The following is a 21,170-nucleotide window of genomic DNA, read 5'->3' as shown; positions in this document are numbered from 1 at the left end:
TCCAACAAGACAATGATCCAAAACATAAAGCAATATCTACAATGGAATGGTTCAAAAATAAACATATCCAGGTGTTAGAATGGCCAAGTCAAAGTCCAGACCTGAATCCAATCGAGAATTGAAAGAATGGTTCAAATGTCCATCCAACCTCAGGTTTTGCAAGAGAATGGGAAAAAATTCAGGTGTGCAAAATAGCAAAAGGTGGCGCTACAAAGTATTAAAAGGGGCTGAATAATTTTGCACGCCCAATTTTTCAGTTTTTGATTTGTTAAAAAAGTTTGATATATCCAGTAAATGTCGTTCCACTTCATGATTGTGTCCCACTTGTTGTTGATTCTTCACAAAAAAATACCGTTTTATATCTTTATGTTTGAAGCCTGAAATGTGGCAAAAGGTCGCAAAGTTCAAGGGGGCCAAATACTTTTGCAAGGCACTGTATATGGGGTTTTGTGACAAAACGGATTGCACTGTGATAGACTACATCCAATTTCTTGAGTAGGGTATTGGAGGCTATTTTGTAAATTACATCGCCAAAGTCGAGGATTGGTAGGATGGTCAGTTTTACAAGGGTATGTTTGGCAGCATGAGTGAAGGATGCTTTGTTGCGAAATAGGAAGCCAATTCTAGATTTAACTTTGGATTGAATAACAAGTTGACAAATCAAAATTAATGATTGTATCTAAACTAGGGGTTATGTAAGTAGCACTAAACACAACAGCTATGGTCATGTCCAGTATTACAGTAGGTGTGAGATTTCGACTTTACTTCTGGTTTAGCTGACACTCTTTTGGCACACAGGCTGCAGATTCCTCCAGGATATTCCTATCCTCATTGGGCTGCAGAGTGGAGAGACAGAACAGCACAGTATTACAATAGTACTATTACAGGTACAGGGAACAAGGCTTATACTATTAGAATAAGCATTATTATAAAATTACTTGACTAGAAAACAATGGCAGAGGTATAAAATAGTTATGGTAACTGTAAAGTATTGCTTTGACTCAAATCATTGACCTGTATTTTACTGGTGGTCGCAGACATTGAGCCCCTTCATCGGTGCAGCACATATCTGTAGTGCTCGGCTGCTACTAAACCACTAGGTATTGCTAATACACTATAGTAACAACTATACTGAACAAAAATGTATACGCAACAATTCAAAGATTTTACTGAGTTCCAGTTCATATAAAAGGAAATCAGTCAACTGAAATGAATTCATTAGACCCTAATCTATGGAGTTCACATGACTGGGAATACAGTCGGTCACAGATACCTTAAAAAAACATAGGGGATTGGATCAGAAAACCAGTCAGTATCTGGTGTGACCACCTTGCAGTGTGACACATGTCCTTCTCATAGAGTTGATCAGGCTGTTGATTGTGACCTGTGGAATGTTGTCCCACTCCTCTTCAATGGCCGTGCGAAGTTACTGGATATTGTCAGGAACTGGAAAACATTGTCGTACATGTCATTCTGGAGCATCCCAAACATGCTCAATGGGTGACATTTCTGGTGAGTATGCAAGCCATGCAAGAACTGGGACATTTTTCAGCTTCCAGGAATTGTGTACAGATTCTTACGACATGGGGCCGTGCATTATCATTGCTAAAACATGCGTGCATTTAAATTGCCATTGTTCGTTGTCCGTAGCTTATGCCTACCCATACCACAACCCCAGCCCCACCATGGGGCACTCTGTTCACAACATTGGCATCATCAAATCCTCTATAACGACGTTGGAAGCAGCTTATGGTAGATAAATGAATATTCAATTATCTAGCAACAGCTCTGGTGGACATTCCTAGTCAGCATGCCAATTGTACCCTCCCTCAATACCAGAGACATCTGTGGTATTGTGATGTGTGACAAAACTGCACATTTTAAAGTGGCCTTTTATTATCCCCAGCACAAGGTGCACCCACGTAATGATCATGCTGTTTAATCAGCTTCTTCATATGCCACACCTGTCAGGTGGATGGATTATCTTGGCAAAGGAGAAATGCTCACTAACAGGGATGTAAACACATTTGTGCACTGCATTTGAGGGAAATAAGCCTTTTGTGGGTATGGAACATTTCTGGGATCTTTTATTTCAGCTCATGAAACATGGGACCAACAATGTAAGTGTTGTGTTTATGAATGATGGAAAGAACATGTTCAATCAGGGTTGTGTTAAATTTGTATGAAACAGAAAAAAATGACAGAAAACATCTGCAAACATTTTGGTACAATGTGCCCAAGATGTGTGTGCATCTACTCACTGTGATGAGGGTACTCTGCGGCGGGCCTCAACCTGAGGTAGTCTTCGGCCAGGAAGGCCTCCTGTAGGCCAATTGAGCACCGCCCTATGGGACTCCCCATCACGGCCAGCTATGATACAGCCTGAAATCGAACCAGGGTCTTTAGTAACGCCTCTAGCACTGAGATACAGTGCCTTAGACCGCTGCGCCACTCGGAAGCCCAATTACGCCCAATTACTAATGATGAAACCAAAAAAAATGTATACATACAGTTCTAGATCATGAGCATATAAAGGGCACCTAGATCCAATAATGAATTAGCAATGATTAAACAACAACAATTTATTAACAGATGACGTACACATAAAAGTTCAACCTGAACACTCTGCTCACTCCTCCTCATGTCCCTCTGTACCATCCACCCCCCGCACCCTTCTCTCCCTAAACACACTTACTTCGCCTGGAGGAAATAGGTGAGGAAAGCCATCTCTCTCCCCCCTCTGTCAGCTTGCCCACCATGGTGGTGTTGCCCGAGGCTGTGGCCAGCAGCAGTAGCCCCCCATAGTCCTGGGCATGGTGCAGACACTCCTGGGCCAGGACAAACTGGCACTTAGTGGTGGCCAGCTCTGCCAACTGCTTCCACTTCTGCTCTGACTGGAGGGCCACCATGCCAGCGAGAGAGGAGAAGAGGAGATGTGGAGAGAGAGAGAGGGATAAAGGGAGGGGGAAACAGAGAGAGAGAAGGAACAGTTATGCCATGTTGGAAAGACATTAAAAGTCATATTTACTTTTGATTAGTTTAAGATAAGATATATCCTTCACTACAGTTATTCTCATTTCATCTTATAATATACACTACCGTTCAAAAGTTTGGGGTCACTTAGAAATGTCCTTGTTTTTTAAATTAGACATTTTTTTGTCCATTAAAATAACATCAGATTGATCAGAAATACAGACTTGACATTGTTAATGACTATTGTAGCTGAAAACGGCAGATTTTAAATGGAATATCTACATAGGTGTAACAGTGTGGCTTTCGTCCCTCTCCTCGTCCCTACCTGGGTTCGAACCAGGGACCCTCTGCACACATCAACAACAGTCACCCTCGACTCACCGTTACCTATCGCTCCACAAAAGCCACGGCCCTTGCCCAGCAAGGGAAACAACTACTTCAAGGTTTCAGAACGAGTGATGTCACCAATTGAAACACTATTAGCGTGCACACCGCTAACTAGCTAGCCATTTCACACCGGTTACACTCATCCCCCTATGACCTCCTCAGCAACCAGTGATCCGGGTCAACAGCATCAATGTAACATTATTGTTTCCATCCCTCTCCTCGCCCCTACCTGGGCTCAAACCAGGGACCCTCTGCACACATCAACAACAGTCACCCTTGAAGCATCGTTACCCATTGTTCCACAAAAACAACTACTTCAAGGTCTCGGAGAGCGTGACATCACCAATTGAAACACTATTAGTGCTCACCCTGCTAACTAGCTAGCCATTTCACACCAGTTACATAGGCGTACAGATGCCCATTATCAGCAACCATCACTCCTGTGTTCCAATGGCACGATGTGTTAGCTAATCCAAGTTTACAATTTTAAAGGCTAATTGATCATTAGAAAACCCTTTTGCAATTATGTTAGCACAGCTGAAAACTGTTGTCCTGATTAAAGAAGCAATAAAACTGTCCTTCTTTAGACTAGTTGAGTATCTGGAGCATCAACATTTGTGGGTTCGATTACAGGCTCAAAATGTCCAGAAACAAAGCACTTTCTTCTGAAACTCGTCAGTCTATTCTTGTTCTGAGAAATGTGAGAAACTGAAGATCTCGTACAACGCTGTGTACTACTCCCTTCACAGAACAGAGCAAACTGGCTTTGAACGGTAGTGTATGTCTCCAAATAGTACCGTGCATAAGTTTGCTTTCAAAAATAAAAATAGACATTTATCAATTAACATAATGCAAAGTGAGTTTAAAGAAGAAAAATCTACATCAAATCAATATTTGGTTTTGACCACCATTTGCTTGCAAAACAGCATAAATTCATATAGGTACACTTGCACAGTTTTTGAAGGAACTCGGCCGGTAGGTTGTCCCAAACATCTTGGCGAACTAACCACATTTCCTCTGGACTTAGGTAGCCTCAAGTGCTTCTCTCTCTTCATGTAATCCCAGACAGACTTGATGATGTTGAGATCAGGGCTCTGTGGGGGCCATACCATCACTTCCATGACTCCTTGTTCTTCTTTACGCTGAAGATGGTCCTTAATAACTTTCGCTGTCTGTTTGGGGTCATTGTCATGCCGCAGAATACATTTGGGGGCCAATCAGATGCCTCCCTGATGGTATTGCATGATGGATAAGTATCTGCCTTTACATCTCAGCATTGAGGAGACCATTAATTTTGACCAAATCCCCAACCCCATTTGCAGGAATGCAGCCCCAAACTTGGAAAGAACCTCCACCAAGCTTACCGTTGCCTGCACACTCATTCGTGTACCGCTCTCCAGCCCTTCGGCGTACAAACTTCCTTCTGCTGCGGCCAAATATTTCACACTTTAACTCATCAGTTCAGAGCACATGCTGCCATTTTTCTGCACCCCAGTTCCTGTGTCTTCGTAAATAGTTGAGTCGCTTGGCCTTGTTTTCATGTCGGAGTTAGGGCTTTTTGGCCGCAAGTCTTCCATGAAGGCAACTTCTGACCAGACTTCTCCAGACAGTAGATGGGTGTACCAGGGTCCCACTGTTTTCTGCCAATTCTGAGCTGATGGCACTGCTGGACATCTCCTGATTGCAAAGGAAAGTAAGCACAATGTGTCTTTCATCTGCTGCAGTAAGTTTCCTTGGCCGACCACTGCTTCTACGGTCTTTCAATGTTGCCTGTTTCTTTGTGGTTCTTCAAAAGAGCTTGGACAGCACATCTGGAAACCCCTATCTGCTTTGAAATTTCTGCCTGGGAGAGACCTTGCTTATGCAGTATAACCTCTTGAGACTAGGGGCAGTATTTTGATGTTTGGATGAAAAACGTACCCAAAGCTAGAATATGCATATAATTGGCAGATTAGGATAGAAAACACTCTAAAGTTTCCGAAACAGTCAAAATATTGTCTGAGTATAACAGAACTGATATTGCAGGTGAAAACCTGAGGAAAATCCAACCAGGAAGTGCTGTTATTCTGAGACCTCTCTGTTCCATTGCATGCCTACCATTCATTTAAAGGGATATCAACCAGATTCACTTCCCTATGGCTTCCACAAGGTGTGAACAGTCTTTAGACATAGAACTTTACGGACAGTATTTTCATCTGCCCGTCGTGACCTGCATGAGCTTGTGGATTACTCAACAAAACGCGCCAACCAAATGGAGGTTTTTGGATATAATAATAATCTTTATCGAACAAAACAAACATTTGTGTAACTAGGAGTCTCGTGAGTACAAACATCCGAAGATCAGCAAAGGTAAGCTCGCTGTTTGTAATGTTTTGTCTGCTGAGAGCTGTCCTCACAAACGCTTGGTTTGCTTTCACTGTAAAGCTTTTTTGAAATATGACACACCAGGTGGATTAACAACAAGCTAATCTATGTTTTGGTATATTGCACTTGTGATTTCATGAAAATTAAATATTTTTAGTAATTTAATTAGAATTTGTCGCTCCGCAATTCAGCGGATGTTGACGAAAATGATCCCGCTAAAGGGATCGGTGCGCCAAGAGGATAACTACCATGTGTCTTGTTGCTGTGCTCAGTCTTGCAAGGTGTATGACTTTTGACAGTAAACTGTCTTCAGCAACCTTACCTTGTTAGCTGAGTTTGGCTGTTCCTCACCCAGTTTTATAACTCCTACACAGCTGTTTCTGTTTCAGTTAATGATTGTTTCAACCTACATATTGAATTGATGATCATTAGCACCTATTTGGTATACTTGTTTAATCATACACCTGACTATATGCCTACAAATCCCTGACTTTGTGCAAGTGTACCTACAAGAATTGATGTTGTTTTGAAGGCAAATGGTGGTCACACCAAATATGGATTTGATTTAGATTTCTTTTGTTCACTCACTTTGCATTTAGTTAATTGATAAATATAATCTATTAACATGTCTATTTTAGCCTTTTTTCCACATCTGCCTAAAACCTTCCACAGTACTTTATGTATCCAGATATCCGCAGTTGGACCTACATTTATCAATACTTCCCTTGCATTCCAGGACTATAATTCCCAGTTTGTCCACATTTTCCCCAGCCTTTCCCTTTAAGTGGTGTCTCACCTCGGCCTCCACAGCCAGCTGGTAGGCGATCTTCAGTTCTCCTAGATGCAGAGCCAACTCAAACCTGTGTTCTGAGTCTGTTGACACAGTCAGGGCCTGCCGCCTGAAACCCTGCAGCGAGAGAGATAGAGGAGAAAGGGTTACACACACACATATATATATATAGAGTGGGGCAAAAAAGTATTGAGTCAGCCACCAATTGTGCAAGTTCTCCCACTTAAAAAGATGAGAGAGGTCTGTAATTTGGAGTCCTTTGACAGCTCTTTGGTCTTGTCCATAGTGGAGTTTGGAGTGTGACTGTTTGAGGTTGTGGACAGGTGTCTTTAATACTGATAACAAGTTCAAACAGGTGACATTAATACAGGTAACGAGTGGAGGACAGAGGAGCATCTTAAAGAAGAAGTTTCAGGTTTGTGAAAGACAGAAATCTTGCTTGTTTGTAGGTGAACAAATACTTATTTTTCCACCATAATTTGCAAATAAATTCATTAAAAATCCTACAATGTGATTTTCTGGATTTTTTTTTCTCATTTCGTCTGTCATAGTTGAAGTGTACCTATGATGAAAATTACAGGCCTCTCTCATCTTTGTAAGTGGGAGAACTTGCACAATTGGTGGCTGACTAACTACTTTTTGCCTCACTGTACAACACACACATACACAAGAAAGGAAACACAGAAATGGTGTGCGTTAAGACAAATACCAATGTAAAAATACACCCTCCTTCCAAGTCTCACCTGTTTCTCTAGGAAGTCGGCGACCCTGGTCCTCATCTCTTTAGGGATGGTGGGTTGGACCCTGTCGGCCATCCCAAAGTCCCTCCTCATTACAGCTGTCTAGTACTCTGTTGCCAGTCTGCATGGAGTTGCCAGTCTGCAGTTGCCACACCACCAGCAGAGAGTAAGTGACGATGTTCAGCTCCTTATCACCCAGATACAGTCACGGTCACCCTCAGACAGGGATACAACACCAGTCGCAACAGGTACATAGTTCTGTATCAGACAGACAGAGTCAATACAACACCAGTCAAGGCAGTACACAGACACCAGTATTTCCAGACCGACAGGAACAAAGTTCTGTATCAGACAGACAGGGAGTCAATACAACACCAGTATTTTAGACCGGCAGGTACATAGTTCTGTATCAGACAGACAGGGAGTCAATACAACACCAGTATTTTAGACAGACAGGTACATAGTTCTGTATCAGACAGACAGGGAGTCAATACAACACCAGTATTTTAGACCGGCAGGTACAAAGTTCTGTATCAGACAGACAGGGAGTCAATACAACACCAATATTTTATACTGACAGATACAGTACATGGTTCTATAGCAGACAGACAGGGAGTCAATACAACTACAGAATTTTTGACCGACAGGTACAGTATATAGTCGTATAGGACACACAGACAGGGGAGTTAATACAACACCAGTATTAAGAAGGTGAGCACATAGCTAGAATGAAAAGAAACCATGTCTAGACACACAGTGACATTCTGACATTACATTTTGTAAGGCATGAATCCTTCATGTTCTTGGCCCTAGGGCACTATAAGAGTTGAGAAATATTTGACATATTGAAACACTTGCATAACAGGTAGTTTGAGGTGAAAAGGTCAATGTATCAGTCCCAGCAGGTAGGTATAGCCTTACCTGTCCAGGTGGGCGATGGTGACGATCGCTCCTCCCACGTAGTAGTTGAGTTTGTTGACAGAGCTGGTGTAGATGAAACAGTCTCCCACCCACAGACCAGTCTTTACCACCTCCTGAATCTCACACAGCACCTAGAGAGAGGGGCAGGGGGTTGGGAGAGAAATAGAGAAATGTTATAGCAGAAAAACTAATGAAATCCTCCTGTCCAGAATCAAATATCTAGCTGTAGTGTAGTCTCACCTCGAAGAAGTCATCTATCCCGTCCTCGGTGACTCCCTCCTCGGTCTCCTGTGCTGTTGCCACTTTCTCAGCCAGGTAGCGCAGCATAAAGAAAGACTCCACCGTGGCAATACACACCAGCTCCCCGAGGAAAGAGAAGAAGAGGAGGTAACAGGAGGGTTGGATAGCTTAGGGGCAAAGGTAACAGGAGGGTTGGATAGCTTATGTAGGGAGAAGGTAACAGGACGTTGGATAGCTTCGGGGGAGAAGGTAACAGGAGGGTTGGATAGCTTAGGGGCAAAGGTAACAGGAGGGTTGGATAGCTTAGGGGAGAAGGTAACAGGAGGGTTGGATAGCTTAGGGGAGAAGGTAACAGGAGGGTTGGATAGCTTAGGGGCAAAGGTAACAGGAGGGTTGGATAGCTTAGGGGCAAAGGTAACAGGAGGGTTGGATAGCTTAAGGGAGAAGGTAACAGGAGGGTTGGATAGCTTAGGGAGAAGGTAACAGGAGGGTTGAATAGCTTAGGGAGAAGGTAACAGGAGGGTTTTGGATAGCTTAGGGGAGAAGGTAACAGGAGGGTTGGATAGCTTAGGGGAGAAGGTAACAGGAGGGTTGGATAGCTTCGACAAAAGGGGAGAAGGTAACAGGAGGGTTGGATAGCTTGGGGAGAAGGTAACAGGAGGGTTGTAAAAGCTTAGGGGAGAAGGTAACAGGAGGGTTGGATAGCTTAGGGAAGAAGGTAACAGGAGGGTTGGATAGCTTAGGGGAGAAGGTAAAAGGAGGGTTGGATAGCTTAGGGGAGAAGGTAACAGGAGGGTTGGATAGATTAGGGGAGAAGGTAACAGGAGGGTTGGATAGCTTAGGGGAGAAGGTAACAGGAGGGTTGGATAGCTTACGGGAGAAGGTAACAGGAGGGTTGGATAGCTTAGGGGAGAAGGTAACAGGAGGGTTGGATAGCTTAGGGAAGAAGGTAACAGGAGGGTTGGATAGCTTAGGGGAGAAGGTAAAAGGAGGGTTGATAGCTTGGAGAAGGTAACAGGAGGGTTGGATAGCTTAGGGGAGAAGGTAACAGGAGGGTTGGATACATTTAGGGGACTTCCCTTGAAGGACTATAAAGGAGGGTTTGATAGCTTAGGGGAGAAGGTAACAGGAGGGTTGGATAGTTCTTAGGGGAGAAGGTAACAGGAGGGTTGGCTAGCTTAGGGGAGAAGGTAACAGGAGGGTTGAATAGCTTAGGGGAGAAGGTAACAGGAGGGTTGGATAGCTTGGGGAGGTAATAGGAGGGTGGATAGCTTAGGGAAGAAGGTAACAGGAGGGTTCTACTTAAAAAGATGGGAGAAGGTAACAGGAGGGTTGGCTAGCTTAGGAGAGAAGGTAACAGGAGGGTTGAATAGCTTAGGGGAGAAAGTAACAGGAGAGTTGGATAGCTTAGGGGAGAAGGTAACAGGAGGGTTGGCTAGCTTAGGGGAGAAGGTAACAGGAGGGTTGAATAGCTTAGGGGAGAAGGTAACAGGAGGGTTGGATAGCTTAGGGGAGAAGGTAACAGGAGGGTTGGATAGCTTAGGGAGAAGGTAACAGGAGGGTTGGCTAGCTTAGGGAGAAGGTAACAGAGGGTTGAATAGCTTAGGGAGAAAGTTAACAGGAGAGTTGGGTTGCTGTGAAAAGGAGGTTACAGAAAGACTGGATGTCTGTGTGGTGGAGGTAACATGAGGATTGGGTCGCTATGGGAGGAGGTTACAGGAGGGTTGGGTCGCAGTGGGGGGAGGTTACAGGAGGGTTGGGTCACTGTGGGGGGAGGTTACAGGAGGGTTGGATAGCTTAGGGGAGAAGGTAACAGGAGGGTTGGGTTGCTGTGAAGAGGAGGTTACAGAAAGACTGGATGTCTGTGTGGTGGAGGTAAGATGAGGATTGGATCGCTATGGGGGGAGGTTACAGAAGGGTTGGGTCGCTGTCGGGGGAGGTTACAGGAGGGTTGGGTCACTGTGGGGGGAGGTTACAGGAGGGTTGGGTCAATGTGGGGCAGAGGTTACAGGAGGGTTGGGTCGAGGTGGGGAGGAGGCTACAGGTGGGTGGGGGTAGGTTGCAGGAGGTTTGGGTCACTGTGGGAAGGAGATTACAGGAGGATTGGGTTGCTATGGGGAGGAGGTTACAGAAGGGTTTGGTCGCTGTGGGGAGGAGATTAGAGGAGGATTGGATCGTTGTGGGGAGGAGGTTAGAGGAGGGATTGGTTGCTATGGGAGTAGGTACGAGGAGGGTTGGATCGCTGTGTGGTGGAGGTTAGAGGAGGATTGGATCGCTGTGTGGAGGAGGTTAGAGGACGGTTTGGTCACTGTGGGGAGATCATTACAGTGGTTTGGAACTCTGTGGGGAGGAGAGTAAGAGGAGGATCGTGGTCGCGGTGGGGAGGAAGCTACAGGAGGTTTGGGTGATGGTGGGGAGGAAGTACAGGAGGTTTGGGTCATGGTGGGGAGGATGCTTCAGGAGGTTTGGGTCACGGTGGGGAGGATGCTTCAGCAGGTTTGGGTCACGGTGGGGAGGATGCAACAGGAGGTTTGGGTCACGGTGGGGAGGATGCTTCAGGAGGTTTGGGTCACGGTGGGGAGGATGCTTCAGGAGGTTTGGGTCACGGTGGGGAGGATGCTTCAGGAGGTTTGGGTCACGGTGGGGAGGATGCTTCAGGAGGTTTGGGTCACGGTAGAGAGGATGCTTCAGGAGGTTTGGGTCACGGTGGGGAGGATGCTTCAGCAGGTTTGGGTCACGGTGGGGAGGATGCTTCAGGAGGTTTGGGTCACGGTGGGGAGGATGCTTCAGCAGGTTTGGGTCACGGTGGGGAGGATGCTTCAGGAGGTTTGGGTCACGGTGGGGAGGATGCTTCAGCAGGTTTGGGTCACGGTGGGGAGGATGCTTCAGGAGGTTTGGGTCACGGTGGGGAGGATGCTTCAGGAGGTTTGGGTCACGGTGGGGAGGATGCTTCAGGAGGTTTGGGTCACGGTGGGGAGGATGCTTCAGGAGGTTTGGGTCCCGGTGGGGAGGATGCTTCAGCAGGTTTGGGTCACGGTGGGGAGGATGCTTCAGGAGTTTTGGGTCACGGTGGGGAGGATGCTACAGGAGGTTTGGGTCACGGTGGGGAGGATGCTTCAGGAGGTTTGGGTCACGGTGGGGAGGATGCTTCAGGAGGTTTGGGTCACGGTAGAGAGGATGCTTCAGGAGGTTTGGGTCACGGTGGGGAGGATGCTTCAGGCAGGTTTGGGTCACGGTGGGGAGGATGCTTCAGGAGGTTTGGGTCACGGTGGGGAGGATGCTTCAGGAGGTTTGGGTCACGATGGGGAGGATGCTTCAGGAGGTTTGGGTCACGGTGGGGAGGATGCTTCAGGAGGTTTGGGTCACGGTGGGGAGGATGCTTCAGGAGGTTTGGGTCACGGTGGGGAGGATGCTTCAGGAGGTTTGGGTCACGATGGGGAGGATGCTTCAGGAGGTTTGGGTCACGGTGGGGAGGATGCTTCAGGAGGTTTGGGTCACGGTGGGGAGGATGCTTCAGGAGGTTTGGGTCACGGTGGGGAGGATGCTTCAGGAGGTTTGGGTCACGGTGGGGAGGAGGTTCAGGAGGTTTGGGTCACGGTGGGGAGGATGCTTCAGGAGGTTTGGGTCACGGTGGGGAGGATGCTTCAGGAGGTTTGGGTCACTGTGGGGAGGATGCTTCAGGAGGTTTGGGTCACTGTGGGGAGGTTACAGGAGGTTTGGGTCACGGTGGGGAGTAGGGGAAGGAGGGTAGGGAGGAGGTTACAGGAGGTTTGATGTCTGTGGGGAGGAGGTAACAAGGAGGGTTTGGATCGCTGTGGGGAGAAGGTTAGAGGAAGGTTTGGTCACTGTGGGAAGGAGGTTAGAGGAGGGTTTGGTCACTGTGGGGAGGTTACATGAGGGTTGGGTCACTGTGGGGGGAAGGTTAGGAGATTTGAGTCGCTGTGGGGAAGAGTTTAGAGGGTTGGATGTCTGTAGGGAGGGGGTTAGAGGAGTGTTCGGTCGCTGTAGGGAGGGGGTTAGAAGTGGGTTGGAACTCTGTAGGGAGGAAGTAACAGTAGGGTTGGGTCACAGTAGAGCAGAGGTCACAGGAGGGTTGGGTCGCTGTGGGGAAGATGTTACAGGAGGCTTTGGTAAGTGTGGGGAGAAGGTTAGAGGAGATTTGAGTCGCTGTGGGGAAGAGTTTAGAGGGTTGGATGTCTGTGGGGAGGGGGTTAGAGGAGGGTTCGGTCGCTGTAGGGAGGGGGTTAGAGGAAGTTTGGGGTGCTGTGGGGAGGAGATTACAGGATTGTTCGTCTCTGTGGGGAGGAGGTTAGAGAAGGGTTGGGTTGCTGTGGGGAGGAGATTACAGGAGGGTTGGGTTGCTGTGGGGAGGAGGTTAGAGAAGGGTTGGGTTGCTGTGGGGAGGAGGTTAGAGGAGGGTTGGGGTGCTGTTGGGATGGAGTTAGAGGGGGGTTGGGTCACTGTGGTAAGGGGTTACAGGAGGGTTCGGTTGCTGTAGAGAGGGAGTTAGAGGAGGGTTGGATGTCTGTGGGAGGAGGTTAGAGGAAGGTTGGATCTTTGTGGGGAGGAGGTTAGAGGAGGGATTGGTTGCTATGGGAGTAGGTACGAGGAGGGTTGGATTGCTGTGTGGTGGAGGTTAGAGGAGGATTGGATCGCTGTGTGGAGGAGGTTAGAGGACGGTTTGGTCACTGTGGGGAGGAGATTAGAAGTGGTTTGGAACTCTGTGGGGAGGAAGTAACAGGAGGATCATGTCGCGGTGGGGAGGAAGCTACAGGAGGTTTGGGTGACGGTGGGGAGGATGCTTCAGGAGGTTTGGGTCACGGTGGGGAGGATGCTTCAGGAGGTTTGGGTGACGGTGGGGAGGATGCTTCAGGAGGTTTGGGTCACGGTAGGGAGGATGCTTCAGGAGTTTTGGGTCACGGTGGGGAGGATGCTTCAGGAGGTTTGGGTCACGGTGGGGAGGATGCTTCAGGAGGTTTGGGTCACGGTGGGGAGGATGCTTCAGGAGGTTTGGGTCACGGTGGGGAGGATGCTTCAGGAGGTTTGGGTCACGGTGGGGAGGATGCTTCAGGAGGTTTGGGTCACGGTGGGGAGGATGCTTCAGGAGGTTTGGGTCACGGTGGGGAGGATGCTTCAGGAGGTTTGGGTCACGGTGGGGAGGATGCTTCAGGAGGTTTGGGTCACGGTGGGGAGGATGCTTCAGGAGGTTTGGGTCACGGTGGGGAGTAGGCTGAAGGAGGGTAGGGAGGAGGTTACAGGAGGTTTGTGTCACTGTGGGGAGGAGGTACAAGGAGGGATGGATCGCTGTGGGGAGAAGGTTAGAGGAAGGTTTGGTCACTGTGGGAAGGAGGTTAGAGGAGGGTTTGGTCACTGTGGGGAGGGGGTTAGAGGAGGGTTCGGTTGCTGTAGGGAGGGGGTTAGAGGAGTGTTCGGTCGCTGTAGGGAAGGGTTTAGAGGAAGTTTGGGGTGCTGTGGGGAGGAGATTACAGGAGGGTTCGGTCGCTGTAGGGAGGAGGTTAGAAGTGGGTTGGAACTCTGTAGGGAGGAAGTAACAGTAGGGTTGGGTCACAGTAGAGCAGAGGTCACAGGAGGGTTGGGTCGCTGTGGGGAAGATGTTACAGGAGGCTTTGGTAAGTGTGGGGAGAAGGTTAGAGGAGATTTGAGTCGCTGTGGGGAAGAGTTTAGAGGGTTGGATGTCTTGGGGAGGGTTGGATGTTGGGTCGCTGTAGGGAGGGGGTTAGAGGAGTGTTCGGTCGCTGTAGGGAGGGGGTTAGAGGAAGTTTGGGGTGCTGTGGGGAGGAGATTACAGGAGGGTTCAGTCGCTGTAGGGAGGGGGTTAGAGGAAGTTTGGGGTGCTGTGGGGAGGAGATTACAGGAGGGATGGGTTGCTGTGGGGAGGAGGTTAGAGGATGGTTGGGTCGCTGTGGGGAGGAGGTTAGAGGAGGGTTGGGGTGCTGTTGGGATGGAGTTAGAGGGGGGTTGGGTCACTGTGGTAAGGGGTTACAGGAGGGTTCGGTTGCTGTAGAGAGGGGGTTAGAGGAGGGTTGGATGTCTGTGGGAGGAGGTTAGAGGAAGGTTGGATCTTTGTGGGGAGGAGGTTAGAGGAGGGATTGGTTGCTATGGGAGTAGGTACGAGGAGGGTTGGATCGCTGTGTGGTGGAGGTTAGAGGAGGATTGGATCGCTGTGTGGAGGTTAGAGGAGGGTTTGGTCACTGTGGGGAGGTTACATGAGGGTTGGGTCACTGTGGGGAGGAGATTAGAAGTGGGTTGGAACTCTGTGGGGAGGAAGTAACAGGAGGATCATGTCGCAGTGGGGAGGAAGCTACAGGAGGTCTGGGTCACGGTGGGGAGGAAGTTACAGGAGGTTTGGGTCACGGTGGGGAGGATGCTTCAGCAGGTTTGGGTCACGGTGGGGAGGATGCTTCAGGAGGTTTGGGTCACGGTGGGGAGGATGCTTCAGGAGGTTCGGGTTAGAGGAGGGTTTGGTCACTGTGGGGAGGAGGTTAGAGGAGGGTTTGGTCACTGTGGGGAGGTTACATGAGGGTTGGGTCACTGTGGGGGGAGGTTACAGGAGGGTTGGTCACTGTGGGGAGGAGGTTAGGGTTTGGTCACTGTGGGTTGGAGGGTCTGTCAGGGGGAAGTAACATGAGGGTTGGGTCACTGTAGAGCAGAGGTCACAGGAGGGTTGGATCGCTGTGGGGAAGATGTTACAGGAGGCTTTGGTAACTGTGGGGAGAAGGTTAGAGGAGATTTGAGTCGCTGTGGGGAAGAGTTTAGAGGGTTGGATGTCTGTAGGGAGGGGGTTAGAGGAGTGTTTGGTCGCTGTAGGGAGGGGGTTAGAGGAAGTTTGGGGTGCTGTGGGGAGGAGATTACAGGAGGGTTTGGTCGCTGTAGGGAGGAGGTTAGAAGTGGGTTGGAACTCTGTAGGGAGGAAGTAACAGTAGGGTTGGGTCACAGTAGAGCAGAGGTCACAGGAGGGTTGGGTCGCTGTAGGGAGGGGTTTAGAGGAAGTTTGGGGTGCTGTGGGGAGGAGATTACAGGAGGGTTTGTCCCTGTGGAGAGGAGGTTAGAGGATGATTGGGTCGCTGTGGGGAGGAGGTTAGAGGATGATTGTGTTGCTGTGGGGGAGGTTAGAGGATGATTGGGTCGCTGTGGGGGAGGAGGTTACAGGAGGGTTGGGTCGCTGTGGGGAGGAGGTTAGAAGAGGCTTGGGTCGCTGTGGGGAGGAGGTTAGAGGGGGGTTGAGTTGCTGTGGGGAGGAAGTTAAAGGATGGTTGGGTTGCTGTGGGGAGGAGGTTAGAGGATGGTTGGGTTGCTGTGGGGAGGAGGTTAGAGGATGATTGGGTCGCTGTGGGGGAGGAGGTTAGAGGATGATTGGGTCGCTGTGGGGAGGAGGTTAGAGGATGATTGGGTCGCTGTGGGGAGGGGGTTAAAGGATGGTTGGGTCGCTGTGGGGAGGAGGTTAGAGGATGGTTGGGTCGCTGTGGGGGAGGAGGTTAGAGGATGATTGGGTCGCTGTGGGGAGGAGGTTAGAGTAGGCTTGGGTCGCTGTGGGGAGGAGGTTAGAGGATGATTGGGTCGCTGTGGGGAGGAGGTTAAAGTAGGCTTGGGTCGCTGTGGGGAGGAGGTTAGAGGATGATTGGGTCGCTGTGGGGAGGAGGTTAGAGGAGGGTTGGGTAGCTGTTGGGACGGAGTTAGAGGGGGGTTGGTTCGCTGTTGGGATGGAGTTAGAAGGGTTGGGTCGCTGTGGGGAGGATGTTAGAGGATGGTTGGGTCGCTGTGGGGAGGAGGTTAGAGGATGGTTGTGTTGCTGTTGGGACAGAGTTAGAGGGGGGTTGGGTCTCTTTGGGGAGGAGGTTAGAGGAGTCTTGTGTCGCTGTGGGGAGGAGGTAAGAGGTTGGTTGGGTCGCTGTTGGGAGGAGGTTAGAGGAGGGTTGGGGCGTTGTTGGGATGGAGTTAGAGGGGGGTTGGGTCACTGTGGTAAGGGGTTACGGGAGGGTTGGTCGCTATGGAGGAGGGTTGGGTCGCTGTGATATGTTTGTCTCACCTTCTGCCCCAGAGTCTGGTTTAAAAGACTTCTTCTGCTTGAAGTTTTTGAATATTTTGACCATGCTGGTGCTCTCCCGAGTAGCATACCTGCCATAGAAACAAAAGTGTTTAAGTCAGCCTGACCAGACTAGACCGTGGATGGACTACAGAGGACTTGTATGAGTGGTCTAGGTGGGGTTGACTTGATTTAATCTGAGGAGTCGTGGCCCCAGACAAACTCCTGTGCTGAACCGAAGCTCTTGTTCCTCACACACCGCCACAAACCTGCATCACACACACACACCCACACCCACACACACACACTTGTTAGTGTCTGATTGCACACCGGTGGAGGCTGCTGAGGGGAGGACGGCTCATAGTAATGGCTGAAAAGGAGTCAATGGAATGGTATCAAGCACTTGTAAACCATTCCATTGACTTAATTTCAGCCTTTATTATGAGCCGTCCTCCCCTCAGCAGCCTCCACTGACACACACACATTTACTGTACATTAATGGTCCTGTAAGGCTCAGTTGGTAAAGCATGATGCTTTCAACACCAGGATTGTGGGTTCGATTCCCGGGGCCATCCTTAAATAAAAATGCATGCACATATGACTGTAAGTAGCTTTGGATAAAAGCATCTGCTAAGCTAAATTACATACTGGGTGTATATATAGAATACTGTACATGTACTGTATATACAGTGCCTTGCGAAAGTATTCGGCCCCCTTGAACTTTTGCCACATTTCAGGCTTCAAACATAAAGATATAAAACTGTATTTTTTTGTGAAGAATCAACAACAAGTGGGACACAATCATGAAGTGGAACAACATTTATTGGATATTTCAAACTTTTTTAACAAATCAAAAACTGAAAAATTGGGCGTGCAAAAATTATTCCACCCCCTTAAGTTAATACTTTGTAGCGCCACCTTTTGCTGCGATTACAGCTGTAAGTCGCTTGGGGTATGTCTCTATCAGTTTTGCACATCGAGAGACTGAAATTTTTTCCCATTCCTACTTGCAAAACAGCTTGAGCACAGTGAGGTTGGATGGAAAACATTTGTGAACAGCGGTTTTCAGTTCTTTCCACAGATTCTCGATTGGATTCAGGTCTGGACTTTGACTTGGCCATTCTAACACCTGGATATGTTTATTTTTGAACCATTCCATTGTAGATTTTGCTTTATGTTTTGGATCATTGTCTTGTTGGAAGACAAATCTCCGTCCCAGTCTCAGGTCTTTTGCAGACTCCATCAGGTTTTCTTCCAGAATGGTCCTGTATTTGGCTCCATCCATCTTCCCATCAATTTTAACCATCTTCCCTGTCCCTGCTGAAGAAAAGCAGACCCAAACCATGATGCTGCCACCACCATGTTTGACAGTGGGGATGGTGTGTTGTGGTTGATGAGCTGTGTTGCTTTTACGCCAAACATAACGTTTTGCATTGTTGCCAAAAAGTTCAATTTTGGTTTCATCTGACCAGAGCACCTTCTTCCACATGTTTGGTGTGTCTCCCAGGTGGCTTGTGGCAAACTTTAAACAACACTTTTTATGGATATCTTTAAGAAATGGCTTTCTTCTTGCCACTCTTCCATAAAGGCCAGATTTGTGCAATATATGACTGATTGTTGTCCTATGGACAGAGTCTCCCACCTCAGCTGTAGATCTCTGCAGTTCATCCAGAGTGATCATGGGCCCACTTGTTGTTGATTCTTCACAAAAAAATACAGTTTTATATCTTTATGTTTGAAGCCTGAAATGTGGCAAAAGGTCGCAAAGTTCAAGGGGGCCGAATACTTTCGAAGGCACTGTATATTCTGATCTGAAATGTGTGTGTGGTGTGCATATGCATATGTGTTTCATTCTGTGTTTGAGAGTGTCTGAATTTTTTAAATATATATATATATATATAGAGAGAGAGAGAGAGCTTGTCCCCTCCAGTGTCATAGTCGATACAGTTGACTCCTTTCTCATGGCCCTCCAGAGTGAAGGGGGTGGGATACGTCAGTGGTAGAGAGAGAGAGAGGAGTAGGGGGGAGAGAGAGAGACACACCCATGTTCACAATATTCTGTGATTGATGTTTGTAATTCATGTATATAGAGAGAGAGAGTAAGAGAGAAAGTGGGAGAGAGAAGAGATAGAGAGAGAGAGGGGGAGAGAGAGGGGGAGGAGGGGGAGAGAGAGAGAGAGAGAGAGAGAGAGAGAGAGAGAGAGAGAGGGTGGGGAGAGAGAGAGAGAGGAGAGAGGGAGAGAGAGAGGGGGAGAGAGAGAGAGGGAGAGAGAGAGAGGAGAGAGAGAGAGAGAGAGAGGGAGAGAGAGAGAGAGGGAGAGAGAGAGAGAGGGAGAAAAAGAGGGGGGGGGGGGGAGAGAGAGAGAGGGGGGGAGAGAGAGACAGAGAGAGAGAGAGAGGAGAGAGAGAGAGAGAGAGAGAGGAGAAAAGAGAGGGAGAGGGGAGGGGGAGGGGGAGAGAGGGAGAGAGGAGAGAGGGGGAGGGAGAGAGAGAGAGAGAGGTAGAGGGAGAGAAACACAACATACCGCTGCTGGTAAGGTTGTGTTGGGTGAACTGCGATGCAGCGGATGTAGTCAGAGTGGGCAGGGGAGAGAGAGAGAGGAGGGGGGAGAGAGACATGTGAGCTCTCTCCAGAGTGTTGTAGATAAACACGCAGATCTGCATGTCATCCTCTAAGTACCAGAGAGAGGGGCAGGAGAAGGTGAAGAGAGACAGGGTAGAGAAGGTCAAAATATGGCAGAACTCAGAGAGAGAGATATGGGAGAACACTGAACTCTGAATAGAATAGATGCATTTTAAGCAGTTATAAGGGTGTTATAACACTTACTGCCCCAGCCTCTCCACTTGATGTCCAACCGGAGAGGCTGAGTGGGACAGAGAGAGAGAGAGAGAGAGATCATTTGTACATTGTAAAAACACTGTATATATATAATATGACATTTGTAATGTCTTTATTGTTTTGAAACTTCTGTATGTGTAATGTTTACTGTTAATTTTTTTCTCACTTTTTTCACATTTTTCACTTTATATATTCACTTTATATATTATCTACCTCACTTGCTTTGGCAAAGTTAACATGTTTCCCATGCCAATAAAGCCCTTGAATTGAATTGAATTGAGAGAGAACCCAATGTATTAAGTCATATTCTACCTCTGACTCCTCACTGAAACAATACTAGACACAGTATCTTATTTCGATATTAACCAGATTACTCTTTACTCCTATTTATATGGAGATCAGTAGAACGGGAACAAGAAATAAAACATCTGATATGACAGAGACCAGATTTGAGACAAGTTTGCTTTGACAGAAACAGGTACCAGAATGTATTTTTTAAAACATATATATATAGATATATTTTTACATCTATTCAAATTAGTCTGACTATGCATATAAATAAAACTGTAAGTATATCCAACCTATAACAGCTATACACGCGTAGGCCCACTGTAGATACAAAGTTACACAAAGTCGAACCACAACTGTTCAGCGTGCAGAGATGTTTAATAAGTGGGCGTGTCTGTTTACTGATGTTCATTCCACCACTTTGATGTGCATGAATGATTTGCTCTGATCTGAAATCGTTATATGAAGTTGAAGATTGAAGTACTAACATACGTTACAAAACATATGTTAGATGACCAATCGATCGGCGACTTCATGACTCTTTTGAATACCATACTGCTATTGTTAGACTGTTGCTATTTCTCGAGTTTCTGCAATATCTTTAAATACTCGATCATTCACAACTAGCCAGGCATAGGTTTATTCATTGAATGTGGTCTAAATGTATGTTTTCAATCGGGTAGCAATCGTAAAATACGCAAATGCACATCTTAAAGAAGAAAACAATGCCTAAAACTACTGGCCTGAGCCGCGGCAGATCTTTATATAGCATTTTACTCTAAATCTATGTTGCACTTCATTCTAAATCTATGTTTTCATTTCCTTACCACGTTTCCACGACTACAGATAGTGTTTAGTCAAAGTGCCCGACCACCCTGAGACACGAGTCAGGCTGTTAGATTGGTTTGGAGCGGAGAGTCTTAGCGACGTGGAATCTATTGAGCTTCCTGGCTGCACTTCGCTAGATCCGGTGGAGAACTCGTACTGTACAGGCTGTACCTAGCATGACTTGACTATACTATGCAGTATTTATGCAGGTTACAGAGACATGTATGGACGCTTGCTACAGGCAAATTGCATGTAAGCTACCCACTCACCCCTTCAATATATATATATATATAAATAAATAAAAACGAATAGATGAATGAATAATAAAGATAATAATTCATTTGAACATATAAAACATTCCCTAAATTCCTATTTGTCCAAATGATATCTCCGTTTCTACACTGACTTGATTACTGAATGGTATTGCAGATGTGTATTAGGCTACAGTACTCTGGTCTACCCAGTATAGTCCACGCAGAAATCAAACCATGCTGGTGTTGCAAGAAGTACTTGTGTCATAACAATTAGAATGTTATATGCTTCCAGCTCTGTGCTTATTAAGCTTTATGGTCGATGTGTTCTACTTTAAATCATTTAACTGCACCCTCTGTTGAGGTTTTGAAATCAATCAGGTCTTGATAAGAAACACTGGGTGGTGTGAGGAATCATCTCCCAATCTTGTATTCAAAGTCCACACTTCCTCACTATTGCATGTTGAAAGGTTTCGTAGACCTGGTGTTCTGTCATTGATAATCA

General features: G+C 47.3%; 1 protein-coding gene across 1 annotated transcript; it reads right to left on the bottom strand.

Moving 5' to 3' along the window:
- Positions 1-431: 431 nt before the first annotated feature.
- On the bottom strand, positions 432-20,662 carry LOC135545085 (coatomer subunit beta'-like). Its single transcript, XM_064972726.1, has 13 exons — positions 20,414-20,662; positions 19,287-19,323; positions 18,985-19,131; positions 16,463-16,728; positions 8,416-8,535; positions 8,176-8,306; positions 7,450-7,512; positions 7,258-7,339; positions 6,521-6,631; positions 2,696-2,894; positions 2,262-2,382; positions 1,330-1,446; positions 432-836 (listed from the first exon to the last, which is right to left on the bottom strand). The coding sequence occupies exons 4-12, from the start codon at positions 16,556-16,558 to the stop codon at positions 1,440-1,442; spliced, it is 930 nt and encodes a 309-aa protein (XP_064828798.1). The 5' UTR covers positions 16,559-16,728; positions 18,985-19,131; positions 19,287-19,323; positions 20,414-20,662; the 3' UTR covers positions 432-836; positions 1,330-1,439.
- Positions 20,663-21,170: the final 508 nt, after the last annotated feature.

The sequence above is a fragment of the Oncorhynchus masou genome, chromosome 9 (genome assembly GCF_036934945.1).
Source record: "Oncorhynchus masou masou isolate Uvic2021 chromosome 9, UVic_Omas_1.1, whole genome shotgun sequence".
Classification (NCBI taxonomy): Eukaryota; Metazoa; Chordata; class Actinopteri; order Salmoniformes; family Salmonidae; genus Oncorhynchus; species Oncorhynchus masou.
Note: the sequence above shows the minus strand (reverse complement) of the source record. Positions and strands in the feature narration are given on the sequence as shown.